The sequence below is a fragment of the Ochotona princeps genome, chromosome 25 (genome assembly GCF_030435755.1).
Source record: "Ochotona princeps isolate mOchPri1 chromosome 25, mOchPri1.hap1, whole genome shotgun sequence".
Classification (NCBI taxonomy): Eukaryota; Metazoa; Chordata; class Mammalia; order Lagomorpha; family Ochotonidae; genus Ochotona; species Ochotona princeps.
Window position 1 is genome coordinate 25,643,546 of NC_080856.1, and position 22,681 is coordinate 25,666,226.

Sequence of the window (22,681 nt, forward strand, 5' to 3'; positions counted from 1 at the left end):
CTGGTCTGGGGTTTGCACCACTTCTTTGAGATCATCTTCTCAGTTTCGACATACACACAAGAGAACATGCAGCACTTTCTCTGTGTCTGTCATCAACATATTTCACCTGTTTTGCAGAAGAATAACATGAGTTGGAAATAAAGGCTAGAAAAAGAATGGAACGTCCTGTGGCCAAACCACTAAAGGAAGCTGCACCACAGCAGGCAAAATGTGGGCAACCAGCTGGAGACCTGGATGCTCCACTTCCCATCTTGCTCCCTGCGAGTGGTCTGGCAGGACAGCAGAGGACAGCCCAAGGCCTTGTCCCCTGTACCTACCTGGGAAGCTCCTGGCTTCAAATCTGTCCAGCTCTGTTTGGGCCATTTGGGAATGAAACAGTGGGCTGGAAAGTCTTTCTGTCTGTCCTTGCTCTCTGTAACTCTGCCTTCCAAATAAATCTCTCTTTTTAAAGAAAGTTATTTAGGGCCTGGCACAGTAGCCTAGTGGCTAAAGTCCTCTCCTTGCATGCGCCAGGATCCCACATGGGGACCGGTTCATATCCCGGCTGCTTCACTTCCCATCCAGCTCCCTGCTTGTGGCCTGGGAAAGCAGCAGAGGACGGCCCAAAGCCTTGGAACCTGGCACCTGCGTGGGAGACCTGGAAGAAGCTCCCAATTCCTGACTTTGGATAGCCTCAGCTCTGGCCGTTGTGGCAGCTTGAAGAGTGAACCAGTGGATGGAAGATCTTTCTCTCTGTAAATCTAACTTTCCAAGAAAAATAAATAGATCTTTTTTTTAAAAAGCTATTTAGAGTAAGTTGATAGATACACTTCCACAGTAGTCTAAACACCATATGTACTTACTACAAGTAAAGTGTTTATAAATATGGACCTCTGATGATATTTTACATTCAATACACATTCTATAGTGGAAAAAGATCTTTATATGTTGTGGGATCATTCACTTCGGCCGGCCATACACATATTAAATTCTCCACCAAAAATCATTTTAAACGGTGGTATTGTATTTCATGGTTCATTCCAGTAAAAAATATTTATTATGACAAACAGATAATAGACAATTCTAAGCGGCTGCCTATCAGGATTTTACCAAAACTACATGTAGTCCTATTGTTGGAAGCATTTATTCCATTTCTAATCGAAGGCACAGCCACAGCTGTCCAAAACATACAGCCCAAACCTCCCAGCCCAGCCCACGACCTAAAGCCGTGGAGCCGAGGCGTTCGGGCGTTGCTGGGCAAGCGGGCTGCGGTCGCCGCGGTCACCCGGGGCCGCACACCGCCCGGGGAGGTCCCCCGCTTGCCGGCAAGTTTGCACGGCCGAGGCTGGTGTGCGCGGAGCCGGGCCATGACGTGTGGTCAGCCAGACCCCGGGCCACGCTGCAGCCTCAGCGGGCGCGCGGCCGTCGGAGCCGGGAGTCCGGGGAGTCTCGGGGAGCCCCTGGTCTGCGGGTGCCTTCTCCGAGGCGGGGCGGGGCGGGGCGGGGTGGGGCCGCGGGCGGGCGCCGCGCCTGCCGTTCGCCTCTCGGGCTGCAGGTGGGGCTGTGCGGCCGCGCTGCCTCCAGGAAGCCTCACGGGCCTTCGTCGGCCGGGCCGCAGCGCCGGCTCCCAGGATGCAGTGTGGACCGGCCGGGCGCTGACGGCGGCGGCGCGTCTGCGGGCGGAGCGGCGGCAGGCCGGCCACCGAGGAGCGCGGCGAGGAACGCAGGGCCGGGCCGGAGCTGCCTGCGGAGAAGATCGGGGCGGCCCGGGCCTGCGCGGCGGCGACTTCCTACGGGCCGGGCGGGACAGCGCAGGGCCATGGCCGAGGCGGCCGCGGCTCCGGTAAGAGCGGGCACCTCGCGCATGGGCCTCGGGGCCCCAGGCGGCCCGGGCCGGGCACAGGGCGCCGCAGGCCCCGGGGAGGAGCTCCGGGAACCGAGGCGGGCCGCTGGGCCTGGGCGCTCGAGCGAGCGGGACGCGGGGTCCGCTGGGGCCTATGGCGCTCGCGATCGGGCCCCCCATTCCGGGCCGAGCCCAAGCACGGGCGGAACGGCCGTCTCCGCGTCGGAGGCCGCCTCATGCCCGAGTTCCCTCAGCCCTGCGGGGCCTCTTCCCCCCCGCCACAGCAGCTACCCCTGCGTCTCGGCGCCCCAAGCCGCAGCCCCTTTCTCTGCCCAACGCTCGGCCCCAGCTTCCCTCCCCCAGCTCCCCCCAGCGGCCTGGTGGCACCTGGGAGGTGTCCGGCTTCAATTCCGCATACCCCAGCACCCCTGCGTGCTCAGGCTGTTGGGGTGGGCGCGGAAGGCAGTCGCAGCCGTTGGGAAAGCCAGGCGCTGCACACAGCCCCGTGTTAGCCATTATGCAGCCTCCGGTGTAGGTACTCTTACGTCTCTGTCATACAAAAGAAAGCACCGGAGGCCTGGAGAAGTTAACTTGCCCGGGATGGCACGACTAGAAAGTATGCGAAGATACAAATGACTGTGCAGTGGAGGACACGGGTGGTATGATGGGGCAGCAGACAGGTACCTGGCAGTAATGGGGCAAAACAAGAAGGTGGGCGCTGGCGGGGAGCTGGAAGCCCAAGAACTCCGGGGAAGGAAGGCTGGCCACACACCCCCTGCGCGCCCTTCCTGGCCTGCTACTCGGCCTCTGTGATTTGAGCTGGACTCTTACACGGAAGGCTAGGGTTTCTGCAAGCTGAGCTGGGCGGGTGGAGCTTCCCTGGGAGGGAGGCGGGCTTGGCTAAAGGCTCCGGAGAGACAGGAGATGGGACAGGGTTCATTCGAGGAACAGAAGGGAGTCCCTGGACTTGGAAAGAGGCTGCAGAGAGAGAGAAGTGGAAGGGGTGGAAGGCCTGGGCTGGGACATGTGAGTGGGGAGTCGAGGGGGAGAGGTGGCTTCCTCTCACCAGCAGCTCCTCTGCAGCGGACAGCCGGGACAGCTCCTACAGCGCGTCCCTGGCAGTGGCCGGTCAGCAACTCCCACTGAGCAGGGCACAGGTCTAAGGTAGGGCTTCGTGCACTGCAGCATGGTAGGCAAGTGTCCTGTCGTTCATGTTTCCTAGGCCAGTGCTCCTTTCCTGGGGTAGGAGTTTGTGAAGGTGCCCTCCTCCTGCACTGCCAGGATTGTTAACAGTGCACTTGGCAGATCGGGGGTAGGATCTGGGGGATGAGGAGCTGGGTGGTAAAGAGGTAGGCTACCTCTGGGGTACACTCTGGGGGTCGTATGGAAGGGATTTATCCCGAGGGAAGACCAGTGGGGATAAGAGATAGCTCATCTGAGAGTGGACTCAGAGGAGCCCAGAGTGTGCCATTCTGCCCTTAGGGCCAGGGCAGCTGCTCTACCACCCTCAGTGTTTCCTCTGGAAACAGCTCTCTGCTGGTCCCAAACCTCGCGACCCTTGAGACCCGGCTGATGTCCTACCTTCCTTAGGGCCAGCATCGCTGTGTGAGCTGAATGCGTGCTGAAGGTCCCTCTCAGGCCGGTGCAATCATCTGGGCTGGCCCTGCCAAGGCAACCAAAGGCGGGGCTTGAAGTTCAGTCAGTCTCCAGCAGGCTGATTTGTAAATTGATCATGTTGTGTGGCCCACGGGTTATGTTATAAATACCAAAGTGGCCATTGGCAGCAGAAGGGTTTTCCACACCTGCTCTGCAACCACAGAATCCTCCCTCTCCTTTGGGCTGCACTTCCTGTGGTGTCCACACACCCCATAACTCACAGTGGCTTTCTCTAAATGAATGCATGCTGCTTCCTACTAGTCACTTCTTTATTTTGCAAGTAGTCACCAGCCTGCTGCTTAGGAGTGATTCCCCAGCACGTTAAAGGGAACCGTTATAGCCAGAGGCCCCTCCCAGTCGCTGCACGTGGAAAAAGGCCAATTCCAGGGCCTCCTGCCCTGTGGGTCCCACCTGTGGGTGTGTGTTGGGTAGCGGAGTTCCCCACCCAGAGTGAGATGTGCACTGTCTTCCTTTTCACTGAAGCCACCAGGTCATGATCTCCAATCACGAGGAGGCCCAGGAGCCTGTCTTGCCCACCAGGCCAGTACAGCTATAAAAGAGTATGAGGCTGACATTTTTACCTTGGCAGGGGTGGGAATTGGTCAAGTCAGCATTGTGTGACGATTGTGTCACGTCACAAATAAAGACAGCCAGTTCTCAGCTCATGAGGCTTTTTAACTTGTCGGGAAGGGACAGATTCCAGTGCCCTTGGGGGAGGAACTGATCGTTGAATTTTTCTACTTTTAAAAAACAAAGAAAGAAAGTGAGCAAGACTTTGGCAGCGTTTCCGTGAAGGAATTGTTTGTCTTCGCTAGGTCATCACAGGTTGACAGTTCCTGGGCGGTCACAATGCCCACACAGGTAAATCTGCAGTTTGCCATTGCTCCAACAGGTGCCAGCAGTGCCAGATCACTGTGCATGTAACAGTGGTGTACCAGGTGCTGACCACATCCCCAGCTCTGAGCTGTGAACACATGGGAGCGTGCAGCCTGTTAGCGTGAAGTGTAGTGAGTGCCAAGGTAGGGGCCATGCCATGTGCCATAGGGACCTCAAGGAAAGACCCAGGCCACAGCTATGATATTGAGAGGAGGTGATTGCCAAGTTGAGATCTGAAATGCAGCCCAGGGTCTCCGCGTGCCCAGCCCAGCTTCCCTGTGTCAAATGGGAATACAGGCTCAAGGATCACAATGGATGGAATTCATGGTGCTAGTCTCTGTCTCTCTTTCTGGAAGATTTCCCCATGGACAATGGCAGCTACGATTCAGGCCATGGAGAGGAAGATTGAATCGCAGGCAGCGCGCTTGCTTTCCCTAGAAGGTCGGACTGGCATGGCCGAGAAGAAGCTGGCCGACTGCGAGAAGACGGCTGTGGAGTTTGGCAACCAGCTGGAGGGCAAGTGGGCCGTGCTGGGCACACTGCTGCAGGAGTACGGGCTGCTGCAGCGGCGCCTGGAGAATGTGGAGAACCTGCTGCGCAACAGGAACTTCTGGATCCTGCGGCTGCCCCCGGGCAGCAAGGGGGAAGTCCCCAAGGTAGCCCTTGGGTGTCCCTGGGGTGGGGGAGCCCGGGGAGCCGCGCCTGTAAGGGTGTGGGCGAGTGAGTGTAACACTTGTGGTTCCAGGTGCCCGTGACCTTTGATGATGTGGCCGTGTATTTTTCTGAGCAGGAGTGGGGCAAGCTGGAAGACTGGCAGAAGGAGCTCTACAAGCATGTGATGAGGGGCAACTACGAGACGCTGGTCTCACTGGGTAAGGCCTAACACTTCACCTCTCTATTAAGTGGGATTGTGCCAGTCCTCAGACCTCTGTCTTCTACCTCAGCAATATGTAGATCATTAGAAACTGACCTTGCAAGGAGTGTCTCTCCCGGCTACTACAGGTGAGCACTGGGGCTGCGTTCCCTGCTCCCTGCTGCCAGCCTGCCCAGGTGGAGCACCTCCTGCAGCCAGGCCTTGTGGAGGCTTGGGATGGAGAGGTTCCTGCTGCTTCCAGAGCCAGCCTGTCAGTGACCCTACATTTGGGCGAGACTTGCTCTTTTAGCCTTTTCCCACGGAGACATGTGGCCTTTCCATAACACACCATGGGCCGGTGGAGGATGAACAGACTGTGCTGCTCGTAATGGACTTAGGCTTCCTGGCCTGGAGCTCTGCTTCCCCAGGTGCTGCTCAAGACAGTCCTCCACTGTGCCTCCTCCTGGCCCGTACCTTCAGTGTGACCGGAGGCTGAAAGGGTGTGTTCAGTCGGCATGGGGGCAGGTAGAGGCCTGGTGGTATGTTCTGATTTGTAGACATATATTGCTGCTCCTTGTGGAGACCCCTGACCACTGGAACCAGATAGTTCCAGGTTAGAATGGGTATGCTGCCTACAGGAATTTTAGCAGCCCTGGCATCTATCCCAAGAGCCAGTAATCCCCCTCCCTGGCCCCTGGTCCTGACAAGATGGTATCTAGAATTTGCAGAATGTCACCTCAGGGAGCAAGATCTCCAAAAATCGAGAACTACTCTCCACTATCCCAGAAATTCAGCTTATAGACCAACCTTGGTTTTGCTGGCCGCCTGTCCCCAGCTCTGCCTGGCATGGGGCCAGAGCTAGCCCTCGTGTTTCTCCTCAGACTATGCCATCTCCAAGCCCGAGGTTCTCTCACAGATTGAGCAAGGGAAAGAGCCATGCACCTGGCGGCGCACTGGTCCCAAGATTCCAGATGTTCCCGTGGACCCAAGCCCAGGTGAGGGGGTGAGGGAAGGCCTGGGAGGCAGCAAGTGGTCCATCAGATGGAAGTAGAAAGCAGAGGGTCGGGCACAGTGTTTCTCTTCTCTCCACAAGAGGCTGGGAGAAACTCCAGACTGGCTTGTTTTCCATCTTGGCACCTCCTAGTTGAGTGATAACCTGCAACCTGTTCAGCCCACACTCCTGAGGCTGGGGCTCTGTTTCGTAGAAACTAGTGGTATAGCTCATCTCCTAGGAAAGACAGCCAATGGCACCGGATCAGGGGAAAAAGATGAAGACACTGGTAGGGAAGGTATGTGGCAGGCAAAATTTAATTCATTCGTAAGATTACAAAACATCAGCCTTGCCTCCACCCAGGAAGCAAATTTCATTTAAATCCATTAGCAGCTACAGAAGCTCAGCCCGTTGCTTTGCTGTATGGTTCAGCATAACAAGATATTGATTTCAGGTGCCTCTGGATAGCGGATGTCCGTGTGCCCGATTTTCAAAGGAGCCAGTCAGCGCCTTTGAAAGTTAAGGATAAGAACATGGGGCATAAGTAGGGAGCATCTTGCTGGGCTGTGGGGTGAGTGACATTCTTTCCCCTGACTGGGGAGACCCCATCTCTGTCAGCCTTGACTGCCTGCTTCTTCCAGAAGCCTCCGCTGGAACTCCCTTCCATCTAATACCTGTGTCCCCTAGACATCTTCCTGTGCCATTAAATGCGTTTGTCCTTTAGCACACTTGACCAGTTTAGTTCAGCAAGTTCTAGCTGCCCAGGGGAGTGCTGAGAGTTAGGACAGACAGCTAATGAGAACATAGTACCATTGGTGTGCCAAGGGGCGTGCGAGCCCAAGGCTTCCATTGCTTAACCTGTATGAGAGGCCCGGGGTGGGCTGCTGCTGCTGCTGGACTGTGTTGGTAAGATTCAATGGGTAAGCATAGGAACCCTGAAATATTCTGGCCCTGAGCAGAACTCCCCGACCCCAGCATGCATGAACTCCACTATCCACTGGGCATCCAGCAGCAGGATTCCCATGCCCCACCTCCCACCCTCATGCCAAGCAGCCAGAGCCAGCTCAGTCATCACCCCTTAGTTGCTTCGGTCCTTCCCTTGGCAGAACTCTGCTTCTCTTCATGCCCAAGCACCACAGTGCTCAGCAGACTCCCTGACCCAGTCGTGCACCTTCTGAGCCTATGCTGTCCCCAAGACACACCTCCCTGTCTGCTTCTCTTCATCCCCTATATATGCACTACAGTGCTCGGTAGGCTCCCAGGTCCTGTGTGCTCCCCTGGTTCTGGGCCTGGAGCCCGGGCTCCCCGAGGCATGTCTCCCTGGAGCTGCCTGACCACTTGCCATCCTTTTTCCCACTTCTGCAGAGCCCAGGCTTTCTGGAGCAGGTGCTCCGCCCCTCATCGCTGCCCTTCTGCCAGCCGCCCTGCATCCTCTCTGGAAGCCTACCCCATGGGCCCTGGGCACCCTTTTTCTGCCCTCATTCATAGTAATGGTAATGGCCACACAGCTTGTTCTAGGTCACTCTTCACGACCCCCATGGTTAATGACTGTCTCTGCACCCATTTCTCCTCCTCCGCTCCCCACTTAGCTCTCTCCAGCCACCTCCTACTGTCCTTGCCATTCTCTCCAGAGCACTCTCCTCCGGGACTGCACACAGTCCCTCTAGGCCTCCACCCTGCACCCCAAGCCCATCGCCTGCCTCAGGTGTATCTGCCCCTATCCTCCAGTGTCTGCTCTTGACCCTGCAAAGGGATCCCTTGGAAAGCCACATCCAGGGAGGACATCTGGTATAGCACTTGCGATGGGGTGCCTGCGTCCCGTTTCAGCCCTGCACGTGTGGACCCTGGGTGATGGCCTAGGTAGTGGCATCCCTGCCACATGGGAGATGCAGGTTGAGTCCTGACTCCCGGCCTTGACTTAACCCAACTCCTCTTGAGGGCAGGTGGGCAGTGAACCAGTAGATAAGACAGTCCTTCTCTCTTTCTTTCCCTTTTAAATAAGTGAAAACAAATAGAAACATTAAAATAAACACGGCACACCTCTTGTCTTCCCGTGAGAGCTGCAGCCTGCCAGGCCGGCCCCGCCCTAGAACCGTAGTACAGCTGGGGCTCTCTGCCCAGAGCGCTGGCTCACTCCCTGGCTTCCGACTTCATCCCCAGGTACTGTCCCTCGTCCAGGATTCCCCTCTCCCCCTTTCCTGGTTTGATGTGTTCACTTCAGATAACGTCATTTATTTCATAGATATATGTATTTATGCACACAGATTGATTAAAGGTTCATCGCATTGTGGTGTAAATTTCAAAAGGGCAAAAATACTTATTTTTGATTCATATTCAGTGCAAAGTAACATGTCTTGATCAGAAGTGGAGCAGCCAGGCGGGGCACAAACCAGCACCATTATGGGATGCCAGTGCCACAAGCAGAGGCTTAGCTTGCTAAGCCTTGTCACTGGCCCTCTTTTTCTTTTTTTAATTCCCTCTTTAGTTATTCCTAAGAAACACTGTTGAACTTTAAGTGTCTTTGAACAACGTACCACGTATATTCTTTTCACTGACTTTTCCAAGTTGGCCTTGTATGTTTGAGAGCCACGGTGCTGTGCAGTGTAGTTCATTCATCTGCGTGACTTTCACCATTTTACACTTTAGGCATGGTGTATTCATTCTTTCTGCTGTCAGTGGGTCCCTGTGTTGTTTCTAACTGATTCCAAGGAAATGCCGTTGAGAACATTTTTCTTCATATGTAGGAGTTTCTCTTGGTTCAGCCCCAGGAGGGGAGCTGCTGGGTCAAGGGGGAGCCTCTGCAGTGGGGGCCCGGCCAGCACGCTGACCCAGAGGGCCTCAGGCATCATGCTGTCCCCCATCTGCGCAGCCTTGGAAGCACTGGTTTTTTTTATTTGTTTGTTTGTTTGTTTTTAAATATTTATTTTATCTTATTGGAAAGGCAGATGTACAGAAAGGAGGAAAGACAGGAAGATCTTCCATCCGATGATTCACTCCCCAAGTGGCCGCAATAGCCGGTGCTGTGCCAATCCGAAGCCAGGAGCCAGGAACTTCTTTCCGGGTCTCCCATGCGGGTGCAGGGTCCCAAATCTTTGGGCCATCCTCGACTGCTTTCCCAGGCCACAGGCAGGGAGCTGGATGGGAAGTGGAGCTTCCGGGATTAGAACCGGCACCCATATGGGATCCTGGCGTGTGCAAGGCGAGGACCTTAATCATTACACTATTGTGCTGGGCCCAGGAAGCGCTGTTTTCATTTGTGCCCAGCTGGTAGGCATGAAGCAGCTTCAGGTTTGCTTTTCTTGGTTTAGGATCACTTCCCTTTATTTACGGACCACCCGTTGTCCATCTTCTGTGAAATGCCCGTTTATGTCTTTTTTGTCCATTTTCCTTTGCTTAATGATTTGTAAATGTATTTGTAATGTATTTTGAAGGTAAATATTTTTGTCACTTCTGACAAAGGAATATGTTGAAGATCAGATGCTTTTAAGGAATATGTTAAAGATCAGATGCTTTTCATTTTAATGTTTTTGGATTTCCTGCTCTTGCTTTTACCTGTCTTCAAGAGGTAAGGAACTTTTCCCAACCTGGAGGTCATACATACACCATTTCCTATTTTTGCTGAAAAGTTTCAAGGTTTGCCTTTTATGTTCAAGTTCTTAATCTGCAGAGAGTGAACTTGTGGCCATGAAGGAGAGTCCCTGGTTGTTTTTCACTAGCATTTTGCCCTCCTTTTCCTACACTATTTCAGGGACTGTTGGATTGCTTGATCGAGTCTCATGAAAAATCCAGCTGGTGATTTTATGGTTGGACTTGCATTCAAGTCCACAGAACACTTTGATGAGAGTTGGCACTTTTCTGTGGAGCCGTGTTATCCAGGAGTAGCCTCCGCTTCTGCGGTTACAGCTGTGTTATCTAGGAGTCCCCTCCGCTTCTTTACGGAGCCGTGTTATCCAAGAGTACCCTCCGCTTCTTTACGGAGCCATGTTGTGGTTAGTTGGTCCTGGGTTGTCAAAGAGCGTGCTCCTTTTCTTCCAGAAGGGTCCTGTGCAGTTTGTTTTGTTGTTGTTAGAAATGTTCCTAGATTCCTTGTTGCTGTTTTAATCACACTTGTCCAGAGTCTGTTTTTTTTTTTTTAAATCTCACATCATCTATTTTTGTGATGTATATTGGAGACTTGAGGGTAGAGAACGCCTGTCCCCAGATGCCCTTTCTCCTGCCCTTGGGGTCCAGGTTGAGGACCTTTCTAGTCTCGGCCCTTTTTGCACGCCAGGGTTTTGCTTCACTGGACAGCCAGGGCTGAGCTGAATGGCTGCCTTCAGGGGACAGCCATTTCTGTCTTGGTACAGTAGGTAACTTTCTCATTCTGGAGTCAGTATTCAGAATCCCTGTTGCTCGCGGATGAAAACTACATCCTGAATTATCAGTCATAGAAACAGATGAGGCTCACTAGCCCTCCCCATCTGCGGTCTTTGTGAAAACCCACAGCAGGGGAGCAGCGCGGCTCCAGATAAGCTCCTGGGAGCCTGCAGTGCACACAGTGTGCCTTGAGTTCTCTGCAGGAGATAGATGTCTGCCTAGGAGCCTGGCCAAAGCTGCCCTTAACGCCGTCACTTCTGTAATAACTGTCTGAGTCTCAGATTCTCTGAAAAAGTAGTCATGTCCCTTATGTTTGGTCAACTGTTTTAATTTTTTTTTTCTTCTTTTAATTTGAAAGGCAGATTTTATAGAGAGAACGAGAAATAGAGAGAGAGGGTCTTCCATCTGCTGGTTCAGTCCCCAAATGGCCACCACAGCCAAGCTGAGCCACCTCCCATGTCCTTCCTGGGTGCAGCGACTTGAACTCCTCTGCTTCTTCCCCAGGCCACATGTAGGGGTTTGAGTCGGAAGTGGAGCAGATGGGGCGTGAACCTGCACCCATACAGATGCTGGCGCCATGGGGCGGAGGAGCAGCCCATTGCACTGCTACACCGGCCCCTAAATCCTTATTTTTTTCTCTTGCTTTCTTGTGCTGTCAGAAATTCTCAGATAATCCTTACATAACCTAGTATGACAGTTTCCTATTGGTTCATGATATTAAAAAGAATGAATTTTAACTTCTTGTTGAGTATAGTATTTGCTAAAGGTTTTATTTACAGATACCCTTTATCAGCCTAAAGTTATTTCCCATATTTCTGGTTGGCTCGATGTTTCTAACAGTTTTAGAAAATACTTTTTTTGGGGAGGGGGGGTGTATACCGAGATAATAACCTGGTACTGTAGTAAACTATGTTGTTTTCTAATGTTGAAGCAACCTTACAATCCTGGATTACAATCCTGGAGTCAAGCTAACGTAGGCATGATCCTTTAAATATCTTGCTGGATTATTTAGCAGGCTAACTAATTGTTTTGTTTAGATCTTTTGAGTCTTGGTTCCTGAGTGAAGCAGGTCTGTGATTTTCCTTTCTCAGACATCTGTGAGTGGTTTTGGCGGTAAGAGCTATGATGTGAGTTCTGTTGCAATTAGCTAGTCCTTGAATGGGTAGTGGAAAACATGAGTGGGCCACCAGGACCTTGGGGTTTTTTTTGGTAGGGGAGACTACTGACTGCTGAGTTCATTTATTCTAGTTCTGGTGCTATTGGGGTTTTCTAACCCATTTTTTAGACATTTTGGCAAATTGTAATTTTTCTAGGAATTTGTCCATTTCTCCAAAGTTTTCGAATTGTTTGGAATAGCATACATAATATCCTCTTTACCGCTTCTTTTTTTCAAAGATGTATTTTATTCATATGGAAGGCAGAGTTAGAGAGGCAGAGTCAGAAAGAGATCTTCCATTCTTGGGTTCATTCGGCAAAGAGCTGCAAACTACTGGAGTTGGGCCAGGCTGGAGTCAAGGAGCCTGGAACCCCATCCAGGTCTCCCAAACAACAACAAAAACAGAGGGAAAACCTACTGAAGAGTGCTAATTGGGGCCAGCACTCTGTTGCCTCAAGTTAAGCCAACACCTGACATTTTAGTATTTCACGTGAGCACCAGTTTGAATGACCCAAACATGGGTCATCTTCTACTGCCTTCGTAATCACATTAGCAGAGAGCCAGGTCAGACGTGAAGCAGCCAGGAGTCAAACTGGTGCTCAGGTGGGGGTCTAGCGTGCTGTGCCACAATGCCAGCTGCTCTTTAACCTTGTCATCTCTGCCACATCCCTAGCTACATTCCTTTCTAATTCCTCATATTGATTCCTAATGCTGTCGCCTTCTCCCAGTGATCCTGCTAAAGATGAAGTGGCTTCATATTCTCTTCAATAAGCCAACTTTGGCCTCCCTGTATTCTTTATTTCGTCTTAAAAATTACTCTTTGTGTGTGTGTTGAGTCCTTTTTCTTTTTTATGTATTTTATGTGTTTGCAAGACAGTGACAGTTTGCTGTTTTACTCTCCGGATGGCCGCATGAGCAGGGGTTGAGCCAGGCGGAAGCCAGGAACCTGGAACTCTCTGGGTTTCCCACCTGGACTGCAGGGACCCAAACATTTCAGCCGTCTTCTGCTGCTTAGCAGATGCAGTAGCTGGGAGCTGGATTGGAACTGGAGCAGCCTAGATTCGAACTGGTGCTCACGTGAAATACTAAAATGTCAGGTGTTGGCTTAACTTGAGGCAACAGAGTGCTGGCCCCAATTAACACTCTGTTTTTGTTGTTGTTGTTTCTTTTTATTATTATTTCCCCTCTGCTTGTTATAAGGTTTTGTTGATAGCTTATTTCTTCTCTAATATCTTGCATTGACTGCTTACCAACTAGTGTTGACCTTCCTTTTTTTTTTAATATAAACATAGCAGGCTATAAAAGGCCTTGTAGGCACCACGGTGGCTGCCACCCACATGTTCATTAACATTGGGTCAAACATCTTCTCAGTTCCAGTGTGCTATTTGCTTAGCTACTTGGATTATTTAGAGAGCAACGTTAGAAAAAAAAGAAGTCCAGTATATGTGGAATTACTGATTTCTAACTTAACTGTGTTAAGGTTAGAAAAGGTAGTAAAGGTTTTTTTTTCAGTTTGCTGAAATTTGTCTTACAACCGCAAAGTGTTGGTTTTTCCTTGATGTTCTGTGTGGCACAGTTGGTTTCTCCTGAAGTCATTGGGCCAGGTTTACTCATGGGGGTGCTCTGGGGCCAGCTGGCTGGGTTGATCCATGCCAGAGAGACTGTCTGAGGAGGCGGCTTGTCTGTTCTTCCCTGGACTTCTATCGGTCTTGGCTGTTTTATTTTCAAAGCAGTGTTGGTGTAAATTGGTAGAATTGTTCTGTCTTTCTGTCTATGCCTGGTGGCGTTTCCAATTTTTATCAAAGTTTTTGAAATCAATTTGATCCAATATGGTATAGTTGTTATCACTTTTAAGTTGTTAATTCTGTCTCTTCTAGTTTTTTACATTCTTCCTTCACCTGCTATGTTACCTGTATTTCTCTTGTAAACTGCATATGGCCAAGTCTTTCACATTTTCAGTCTGATGATCACTACCTTTTAATTGTCCAAAACACTACCCACATGTAACCATGGAGCAGCTCCTGAAATGTGCTCAGTAGGGTAAAAGGTATACCAGATTTTGAAAATTGTGTAAGATATGTATAAAAAAAAAAAGATACATTCATGCAGAAGTGTCCAAAAGATTAAGGTATGTAATACCTGAAAGATACATGGATGAAACAGATTGTAAGTCATTTTTATATTGAGTATATGTTCAAATAGCATTTTCCATATATTGTGTCAAATGAAGTATCCTGTGAAAATTTATTTCACCTGTTTCCATTTGCTTTTCTAATGTGGCAACTGGAACACCTGAAATTAGCCATGTGTTCCACATTAGAGATCCTGGTAGGTAACAGCTTTTGCCCTTAGACTATCATTATTTGAAAGTTCTGTTCTCCTAGAGAAGCTTTTAGCAACTATATTCTTCCTTCGGGAGTGATTTTCTGTGGGTCTCGTGCTAATGAACTCTCAGTGGGTGGTCACATGTGAGTTTATGTATCTACAAATATCTTTATTCCATTCCTATGTGTGGAAAGCGATAATTCCAATTAGCTTGTTATTTCCCCTCAGCCTTTGAAAATCATCTGCCCATCTCCTGGCTTCTGTTGCGGCTGTGGCAGTCGGCTCTCAGTCTGCCCACTGTGTCTGGGTGTGATCTCCCTTCTCTGGCTGCCTTCAGGCGCCTGTGGGCAGCGGGCAGTGTTCCTCAGTGGACTGCCATGTCTCGGCCTGGGTTCCTCTCCTCCATCCTGCTTCAGCTGCTGATGCTCTCTGGGACTTTCCTCCGTCAGCCTGACAGTGAACCGCCTCATATTTTCAGTTCTATGCTGAGTCTGAGTTAGCTGACCTAATCTGTCCCTATTTGTTTCCGTTCCTTGGATTTTGACACTTCGGTTATTGTATCTCACAATTCTATAATTAGATTCATTTTCAGAATTTGATTAGTTGGTTTTGATACTCTCTTGCTTCTCATGTTTTCTCTGTCCACCCCCCCTCCCCCGTTAATTTCCCCTAGTATCTCAGACATTGTGTTCTCTGTATGGTAGTTCCAGTGTCCACAGTCTCAGCGGAGCAGTCCACGATTCATGGCTTCCCCTGACTTTATCTGAAATGGCTGGTTTTCCTGCTGAGCAGGTAACTTGGTGCTGTAGTTACTGACATAAAGGCTGTGGCTAAAATGCTTTCCTTTTGAAAATGTGTCGTGTGTACCTCTGCTGGTCATCAGCTAACAGCACAGACTTTAGGCCACCCTGGCACCCAGAGGCCTAACACCAGACACCCTTCAGTGCTGGCCTGTGAGTGTCAACTCTAGGCAAGATCCTTCTGCCCCTGAGCCTAGAGCCAAGGTCAGGACAGGCAGTCTGCTATGGGGCAGGTATTTGTGTTTTTTTTTTTTTTTTTTTTTTTTTTTTTTTTTTTTTAAGATTTATTTATTTGAAAGGCACAGTTTCAGAGAAGGGGAGAGACAAAGAGGTATCTTCCATCCACTGGTCCACTTCCCAAATGGCTATAATGTAAGGATTAATTGTAAAGGTGACTACTCCTGAAGTCTGGAATCTCCAAAGAGACACCTGCATCCTGTTACGAGCAAAGCTCCTGTTTCCTGAAAGACCAGGAGGCAGGCAGGAGATAGGGAGAATCTTGGAGTTTTTGGATTTACAGGAAAGCAGCTACCTTCGAGGCATGCTATTTTATTACTGTCTGCATTGCAGTGATATGATCAGGACCCCCAAGCCTATCCGTTGTAAATTCCTGTTGCATGCTTTCTGTTCTGTGTCACTGCTAGCTCATAATCAAGTACTTGCTGTCACGTAGCTTTTGATTGTTTTACTATAAAAACCCCAGGATTATTTCATTCGGGGCACTTCTTGCTTATGGCAAGAGGTTGCCCCTTGGACTAGACAATAAAATCATCTCAATCACCTTGGAGTCTCACTCGGATTCATTGAACCCCAAAACTATAATGGCCAGAGTTGGGCCAGACAGGATCCAGGAGCTTTTTCCTTGTCTCCTACATGGGTAACAGTGACCCAGGCACTGCTCTCCCAGGTGCATTATAGCAGGGATCTGCTAATGGGAAGTGGAGCAGCCAGGACACCAAGCAGCTCCCATATGGGATGCCAGCATTGCAGCTATCAGCTTAACCAGTGCTGCAATGCTGGCCCCATTGGGGAGGCTTTGGTTTTGCTTTTGGTTAGAAGTTTAGCCCACTGGAAATGTGACCCTCTGGGGTCCCAGTGGGAGTGGGACACATCTCCAGGGCACTCTTCCACCCTGTCTGACCCCAGCCTTTTCACACTTCTCTAGCCCATGGGTGCAGATTCAGATGCAGGCAGTGGAGGGGGAGGGGAACTCAATCTGTCTTGTCAGTCTCTGGCCTCTGTTTATTTATGTATCATCCATGCTTAACTTTTCTTTCTTTTTTTTTTTTTTTTGAAGTCAACTTACTACAAGGAGTTATTTATACACAGCAGAATGTATTCATTTAAAATACACAGTTCAAGGTGTTGACAAATGGTTGCATAACCACCATGTAGACTCATCCAGGAGTTTTCTTGTGCCTCTTCTCAGTAACCAGTGAGTTCCCTTCACTCCTGCAGCCCTGGCAGCCCTGGCAGCCCTGGCAGCCCTGGCACTCATTTTCTGGTTTGTTTTTTTTTTTAAGATGAAAATAAATATTGGGAGTCCTACCATTTTGTTTCTCCCCATACCCTGATATTTTTGAGTAATATCCAGGTTATAGGCAGCCAGTTTTGTAGTTGTATGTGGGAGTCTTCAAAAAGTTCATTGAAGATTTGTATTGTGAGAAAGCTGCATGGATTTCCTAAATTGGGGTGGGGGTCGGGGGGAGCATCATGACCCAAAATGTTAATCCACTGCCTACAAAGCCCACACCCCGTATTCCAATGCCAGTTTGAGTTTCAGCTTACTCAGCTTGCAACGCAGTTTCCTACTAATGTACCTGGCTTTCAAATAGATAAAAATAGACATTTAAAACATTTTTTTTTTTTGCAACAAAATCTGTATTTTAACTCCATTTTCCCATAAACTTTTTGAAATACCCTCATACTTCTCATCCCATTGGGGAATTTACTAAAACACAAGATTGCCAAGTCACACATCAGAAATTCTGGGTCTACATTTTGCCCCTCATCTTCAGAGATTCCATACCGGGAGGTTCTTCTTCTTTGCACATATAGCAGCTGTGTGCCAGAAATAGAGTGAAATGCTCCTTTTATACCTGCTAAGATGATCATATTGCCTTCACCCCATTATTCTGTTAATTTAGTGAGTTATGTTATACTTGTCAGGATTGACTCAGCCTTGAGTTCTCGGCAGCAACCCAGCTCCTCTGTGACGTACTACTTCTTGTTGCTTTTTGAAATGCATTGCTGGGCTTTGTCTGTAATTCCTTCATTGAGAGTTTTTGCACATCTGTTCGTAAGCAAGATGATTTTACAAAATTTTTCACATACTGTCTCTAATTTGTGCAATTAAATTAAAACAACTTCATAAAAGTTGACAAACCTTCTCTCAGCATTTGAAGATAGTTTATTATTTTTAGATCCTAGTTGCCAAAGGAAATCTTTCCATCCGAAATATCATTCTTTTTTTCTCTGATACATGTTAAGATTTTCTCTTTGCCTCTGGAATAAATGGTATTTATTCCATTTCATGTAACTGTTGCCTTGATTATTTCATTTCCTACTTGAGTATTAGTGTGTTCCTTCATGCTGTAGGCTCATAATGTCTTTGATTTTTTTTCTTAAGAGGTGAATTTCAGGAGAAGGAGAAGGGAGGAAGAGAGAGCAAGAGATGAGAGAGACAGACATATCTTCCATCTACTGGTTCACTCCCCAAATAACCACATGGCTCTGTTTGGGCCAGGATGAAGCCAGGAGCCAGAAGCTTCTTCCAGACCTTCCCTGTGGATACTGGGGTTGAAGCACTTGGGCTATCTTCTGCTGTTGTCCCAGGTACATTAAAGGGAGCTGGATCAGAAGCAGGTCAGGCAGGAATCAAACCAGTGCCCATATGAGATACCAGCGTTGCAAATGGCAGCTTTACTTATTTCTCTTTTGTCTCCTTTTCAGATTTCTACCAGCCTGCGTCAGAACTTCTCATGCTTTCTTCCTTGTCTCTTAACTTTTCTGTCATGGTTTTCATTTCACTCTCAGTGCTGTACTCTGGACTATCTTCCAAGTCACTGATTTTCTCTTCAACTATTTTCAGTCTGTTGTTAAGCCATCAATTATGTTTTTTAATTCAAGTCCTTTTGTCATTTCTAGAATGTTTGGTTGTTTTTCAATTTTACCTTTTAAAAAATAATTTTCTGTCCTTTCCTTAGAGATTTGATTTCTTTATTTCTTTGAAGATTTTACACATAGCTGTGTTACATATCATTCAGTATCCTTTTTTTCTGCCATGATTCTCATAGCCCTTTGGTTCCCTTTGTGGTTTATGATGTTTTCATGTTTGTTCTGGTTTTCATCTCTAATAGAGCCCTTCATGGTGGTTCCTTTGTGGAGCAGTTTATGCTGGCTGTGCTGGGTCCTCCCAGCTGGAGATGCTCTTAGCCAATCTCCTTGCAGTTTTTCAGCTTAGAATCTTGGCACCATGTGTACAGCATAAATGTCACATGACAGTGGGATTCTGATACTGGTGAACCCTCTCCCCACTTGTCCAGGAGGTGGGCTCTGGAGAAGTGGGCAGGTTCCCGATGGCTCCCTTGGGTAGAGGCAGCTCTCTAGTCCTGAGTTTTCAGCTGGGGCTGATCCGTCCTCGTGGCTCTTAGCTTCATAATGCTGAAGGCCTACACCCTATCCCCACAGTCCCATGGGTCACTTACCATTCCCACTCTAACACTTAATTTGACTTTGCATTTTCTTCTAGATTCCTGCATCAGCAATCTTCCTTTTGGTCTCACTTAAATACCTATATGTAATGAGAGGCTCTGGGGGGAGGGGACAGTGATTGCAGTTCAGTTTTATTTGGGCTTTCCAAGTATGAAGTAAGAGTGAGACTGCCAGGAGGGCTTAGTCTCCCCCGTGGACCAGCAGCCTATCCTTAAGAATGTCTGTTTCTCCACGCAACCTTCCCCATTCTATCCACACCTCTAGTACTAGGTGCCCTGATGTCGAGCTGAGGGCCTTTTGCTGTTGCCTTCCCTCCCCTCACAGGAGGTAGAGCCTGGAGTGTCAGGCTGTCGTTATGATGTTGGACCCCTGTAAGACCCCTGGGCCTGGTGTGTATACCCCAGGTCCAGGGGGCCACGATGCTGCCAGCTCACACACTCTCCCCCCACCCCCAGGCTCGGCTCCCCCGGTTCCTGCCCCTGACCTGTTAATGCAGATCAAACAGGAGGGGGAGCTCCAGCTCCAGGAGCAGCAAGCTCTGGGCGTGGAGGCCTGGGCAGCTGGGCAGCCTGACATCGGGGAGGAGCCCTGGGGCCTCAGCCAGCTGGACTCTGGCGCAGGAGACATCTCCACTGATGCCACATCAGGTGAGTGCCTAACGGAAACAGGCAGACACCGGGAAGGCTCCCGGCAGCATGGGCAGAGCTGTTGGAACCACTTCAGGGGGAATCCCACCTGGAGGTGGGAGTGGGACCAGAGGTCACCTTGGGGACCTTCCAAGCCTTGCAGTATTGTCCCTGTGCATTGCTCTGGCCACAGGCGTGTTCTTTCTGCACCCCAGCATTGGGCAATGAGATCAGCAGGTGCCTCATCTTCAGGAGGGGCTGTGTGAACCAGTGAGGGACACTGGGACTCCCATGCTTCCAAGAAGGTGCAGAGACACTGGGCTGCCAGGGGTCTGGCCACTGGAGCCTTCAGAGAGATGCCCACGAGAGCTCCTCAGGGTTTTGCTGTTCCCTTCTCCCTTGGTTTTCTCAGTTCTCCCTGCCTCCCTGACCCATGGCCTCTGATCTCTCTTCATCGCAGGTGTCCATTCTAACTTTTCAACCACTATTCCACCCACATCCTGGCAAGCAGATCTGCCTCCCCACCATCCCTCTTCTGCATGCTCAGATGGCACACTGAAGCTCAACACGGCAGCCTCCACAGAAGGTACAGGCAGTAGAAGCTGGGGAGGCGGCCTCTGCCTGCCTGTGGGGGTACTTTGGTCCAGACCCCTCATCTTTTTTGGTGAACCGCTGTGACCCCTTAGCCTGTGGGGCACTCGAGCATCTGTGGTCCTGTGACTCCTTGTCCGTTCCGTCCTTTATCCCTTCTGAATCCCAAGGCCTAAGCAGCCTGGTGGGTGAGCCTGTGGCTCCTGTCCAGCACTCAGGAAAGCAAAACCAAATCAGCACCATTTCTTAGCTACTGGTTACAATTTTGCATAGTAGTCTTCTCTTTACTAACATTTAGAAGGCTGGTTATCTATTTTGCAATTTATGCCATATGTTAGCCTCTTAGAAAATGTGCTAAAAACCCAGGTGCTTATCTAGCCTCAGGATAGGAGATTTCAATACCTGTGTGTGAAGGGAAGCATAGCCGCTCGTTTTTATCGTCAGGTGGCCACAAAGCACAGCAAGGTGCTGTGGGACGTGTGCCCTGGTTTCCCATGGCACCAGCCTTTCCAGGGGAGCATTCACGGAGGAGCCGTTCATGCGGGCAGAACTAAGGCTCACCTGCCAGACACCTCAGCCCCACAGCCACCTGGCCATTTGGAACACGACCATTGGCGGTCGGAATCCACTCTTAGGATAAATTCCCAGTTAACATGAAACACCAAAGGGAAAAAATAGACCCTGGGTACAGATGTGACAGGTGCCTGAACACAGGGTCCACTCTGGTGTGTGGCAGCCCAGTGGAGAGGCGGGAGTGGCGACGGTCCTGTTGAGCTTCCCTCCTAAGGCGTGGCAGCCAGGAGCCAGCCTGAAGGTCTCTGGGCGGAGCAGCTACTGAGCGTCCCCTCTCCACGGGTGAGGACCGCAGTGACGGCCTCCTTTCCATCTTCCTCAGCAGATGTCAAAATTGTGATCAAAACGGAAGTCCAGGAGGAGGAGGTGGTAGCCGCCCCTGTGCACCCAACTGACCTGGAGGCCCACGGGACCCTGTTTGGGCCGAGCCAAGCCACAAGATTTTTCCCTAGTCCTGTGCAGGAGGGAGCCTGGGAGAGTCAGGGCAGCTCCTTCCCCGGCCAGGACGCTGTGCTGGGGCTCCGGGAGCCCGCCCGGCCCGAAAGGGACATGGGCGAGCTGAGCCCTGCCGTGGCCCAGGAGGAAACAGCCGCTGGGGACTGGCTGTTCGGCGGAGTGCGATGGGGCTGGAACTTCCGGTGTAAGCCTCCAGTGAGCCTGAACCCCAGGACTGGGCCGGAGGGTTTACCTTATTCCTCCCCGGACAACGGAGAGGCCATTCTGGACCCTAGCCAGGTCCCAAGACCCTTCCCTGAGCCCTGTAAGTACCCTGGTCGGACAAAGGGCTTCGGCCACAAGCCGGGGCTGAAGAAGCACCCAGCCGCACCCCCGGGAGGCCGGCCCTTCACCTGTGCCACGTGCGGAAAGAGCTTCCAGCTGCAGGTGAGCCTGAGCGCGCACCAGCGCACCTGCGGGCTGCCCGACGGGACGGGCTCCGCGGCACCGTCCTCCACCAGCGCCGCCGGAGGTGGCAGTGGTGGTGCTGGTGGCGGTGGTGGCGGCGGCAGCGGCGGTGGCAGCAGCACGCGGGATGGCAGTGCCCTGCGCTGTGGAGAATGCGGCCGCTGTTTCACCAGGCCCGCACACCTCATCCGCCACCGCATGCTGCACACGGGCGAGCGGCCCTTCCCCTGCACCGAGTGCGAGAAGCGCTTCACAGAGCGCTCCAAGCTCATCGACCACTACCGAACACACACGGGTGTGCGGCCCTTCACCTGCACCGTGTGCGGCAAGAGCTTCATCCGCAAGGACCACCTCCGCAAGCACCAGCGCAACCACACGGCGGGGGCCAAGGCGCCAGCTCGCGGCCAGCCACTCCCACCGCTGCCCCCAGCGCCCCCGGACCCCTTCAAGAACCCGGCAACCAAAGGACCCTTGGCCTCAACAGAGCTTGTGACCGACTGGACTTGTGGCCTAAATGTCCTGGGACCCGCTGATGGCACGGACCTGTGAGCCATCCTGGCCTGTAGCACTGACAAGCCACAGATGTATAAAACAAAAAAACACAAAAAAACAGTTTGCAGAGCGCAGGGCTGAGGCTGAACGCTCAGAGGCAGACGGGGGCACCACGTGTTGGGGGGTGGGAGGGTGGGGAGAGGGGGGAACCGAATTTCAGAGTTGCTGAACTAATCACTGGAAACGGAGCAACTGTCGCACAGTGCAGCTGCCACTTCTGAACCAAGTAGAATTCTCTAATTGTGAAACTCAGCACCATAGAATTTTAAGTAATTTAATTGCAAAACCGATTGGTTTGTTTTTAATGCTCGAAGGGTGAAAAAGAAAAGCTGGAGAATAGTAGTAGCACCAGTTTCACTTTTGTAGCATACTTTTGGTTTTCAGGGCACGTGTCGGCTGCGTCTTGCCAAGTCTGTCAGGTGAGTATTGCAAAGATGGGCATCTGGGGGTGGAGGTTCAAGGAGGCCCTGGGCCCAGTGACTAATAGGTGTGGGCCCCCACGCCCTGGACTGGCCTCATGGGTGGTCCCCAGCCACCACTCAGTAGGAAGGACCCCCACAGGAGCAGCTGTACAATTCCCAGTCTCCCTCTTCATGCAGAAGTGCTGGCCAGAACCTTTCCCTGTCTGGGCCTGTCTGGGGTGCCTCTGAAGGGAGCTTGGCTGTGTCCCCTGTTGGGTGAGTCCTAAGCCCAGTAAAAGCAACATCGTCCAAAGTTGCAGTTTTGGGTCCAGAGGGGTGCAGAAGCCACGGTAAGGAGTTGGACATCTGGCGACTGCCACAGAGCCAGGAGCAGTGTGTCCTGGCACTGCCCAACAGCCCTGCTTGGCCCTCCTGCCAGATGCTTCAGCTCCAAGCGCTTGTCCAGCACCTCTCAATGGATCAGCA

At 50.9% G+C, this 22,681-nt stretch overlaps 1 protein-coding gene across 9 annotated transcripts; it reads left to right on the plus strand.

Annotated features, from left to right (window-relative positions):
- The first annotated feature begins 1,620 nt into the window (after positions 1-1,620).
- On the plus strand, positions 1,621-21,912 carry ZNF746 (zinc finger protein 746). Of its 9 annotated transcripts, none has more exons than XM_058681436.1 (8): positions 2,267-2,357; positions 4,294-4,339; positions 4,711-5,010; positions 5,100-5,226; positions 6,089-6,202; positions 19,005-19,196; positions 19,636-19,761; positions 20,662-21,912. In XM_058681436.1, exons 2-8 carry the CDS (start codon positions 4,328-4,330, stop codon positions 21,789-21,791), a joined length of 2,001 nt encoding a protein of 666 aa, XP_058537419.1. In that variant the 5' UTR covers positions 2,267-2,357; positions 4,294-4,327; the 3' UTR covers positions 21,792-21,912. The 9 variants fall into 9 exon arrangements, with proteins under 9 accessions (XP_058537417.1, XP_036353185.1, XP_004594493.1 ...); XM_058681432.1 differs by having other exon boundaries at positions 2,285-2,353; XM_058681433.1 differs by having other exon boundaries at positions 2,287-2,353; positions 20,665-21,912.
- Positions 21,913-22,681: the final 769 nt, after the last annotated feature.

Coding starts and splice junctions, on each gene's coding strand:
- ZNF746 (XM_058681432.1), top strand. Junction 5,011..5,099: donor GCAAGGGGGAAGTCCCCAAG/GTAGCCCTTGGG, acceptor TTGTGGTTCCAG/GTGCCCGTGACCTTTGATGA. Junction 6,203..19,004: donor TCCCGTGGACCCAAGCCCAG/GTGAGGGGGTGA, acceptor CCCCACCCCCAG/GCTCGGCTCCCCCGGTTCCT.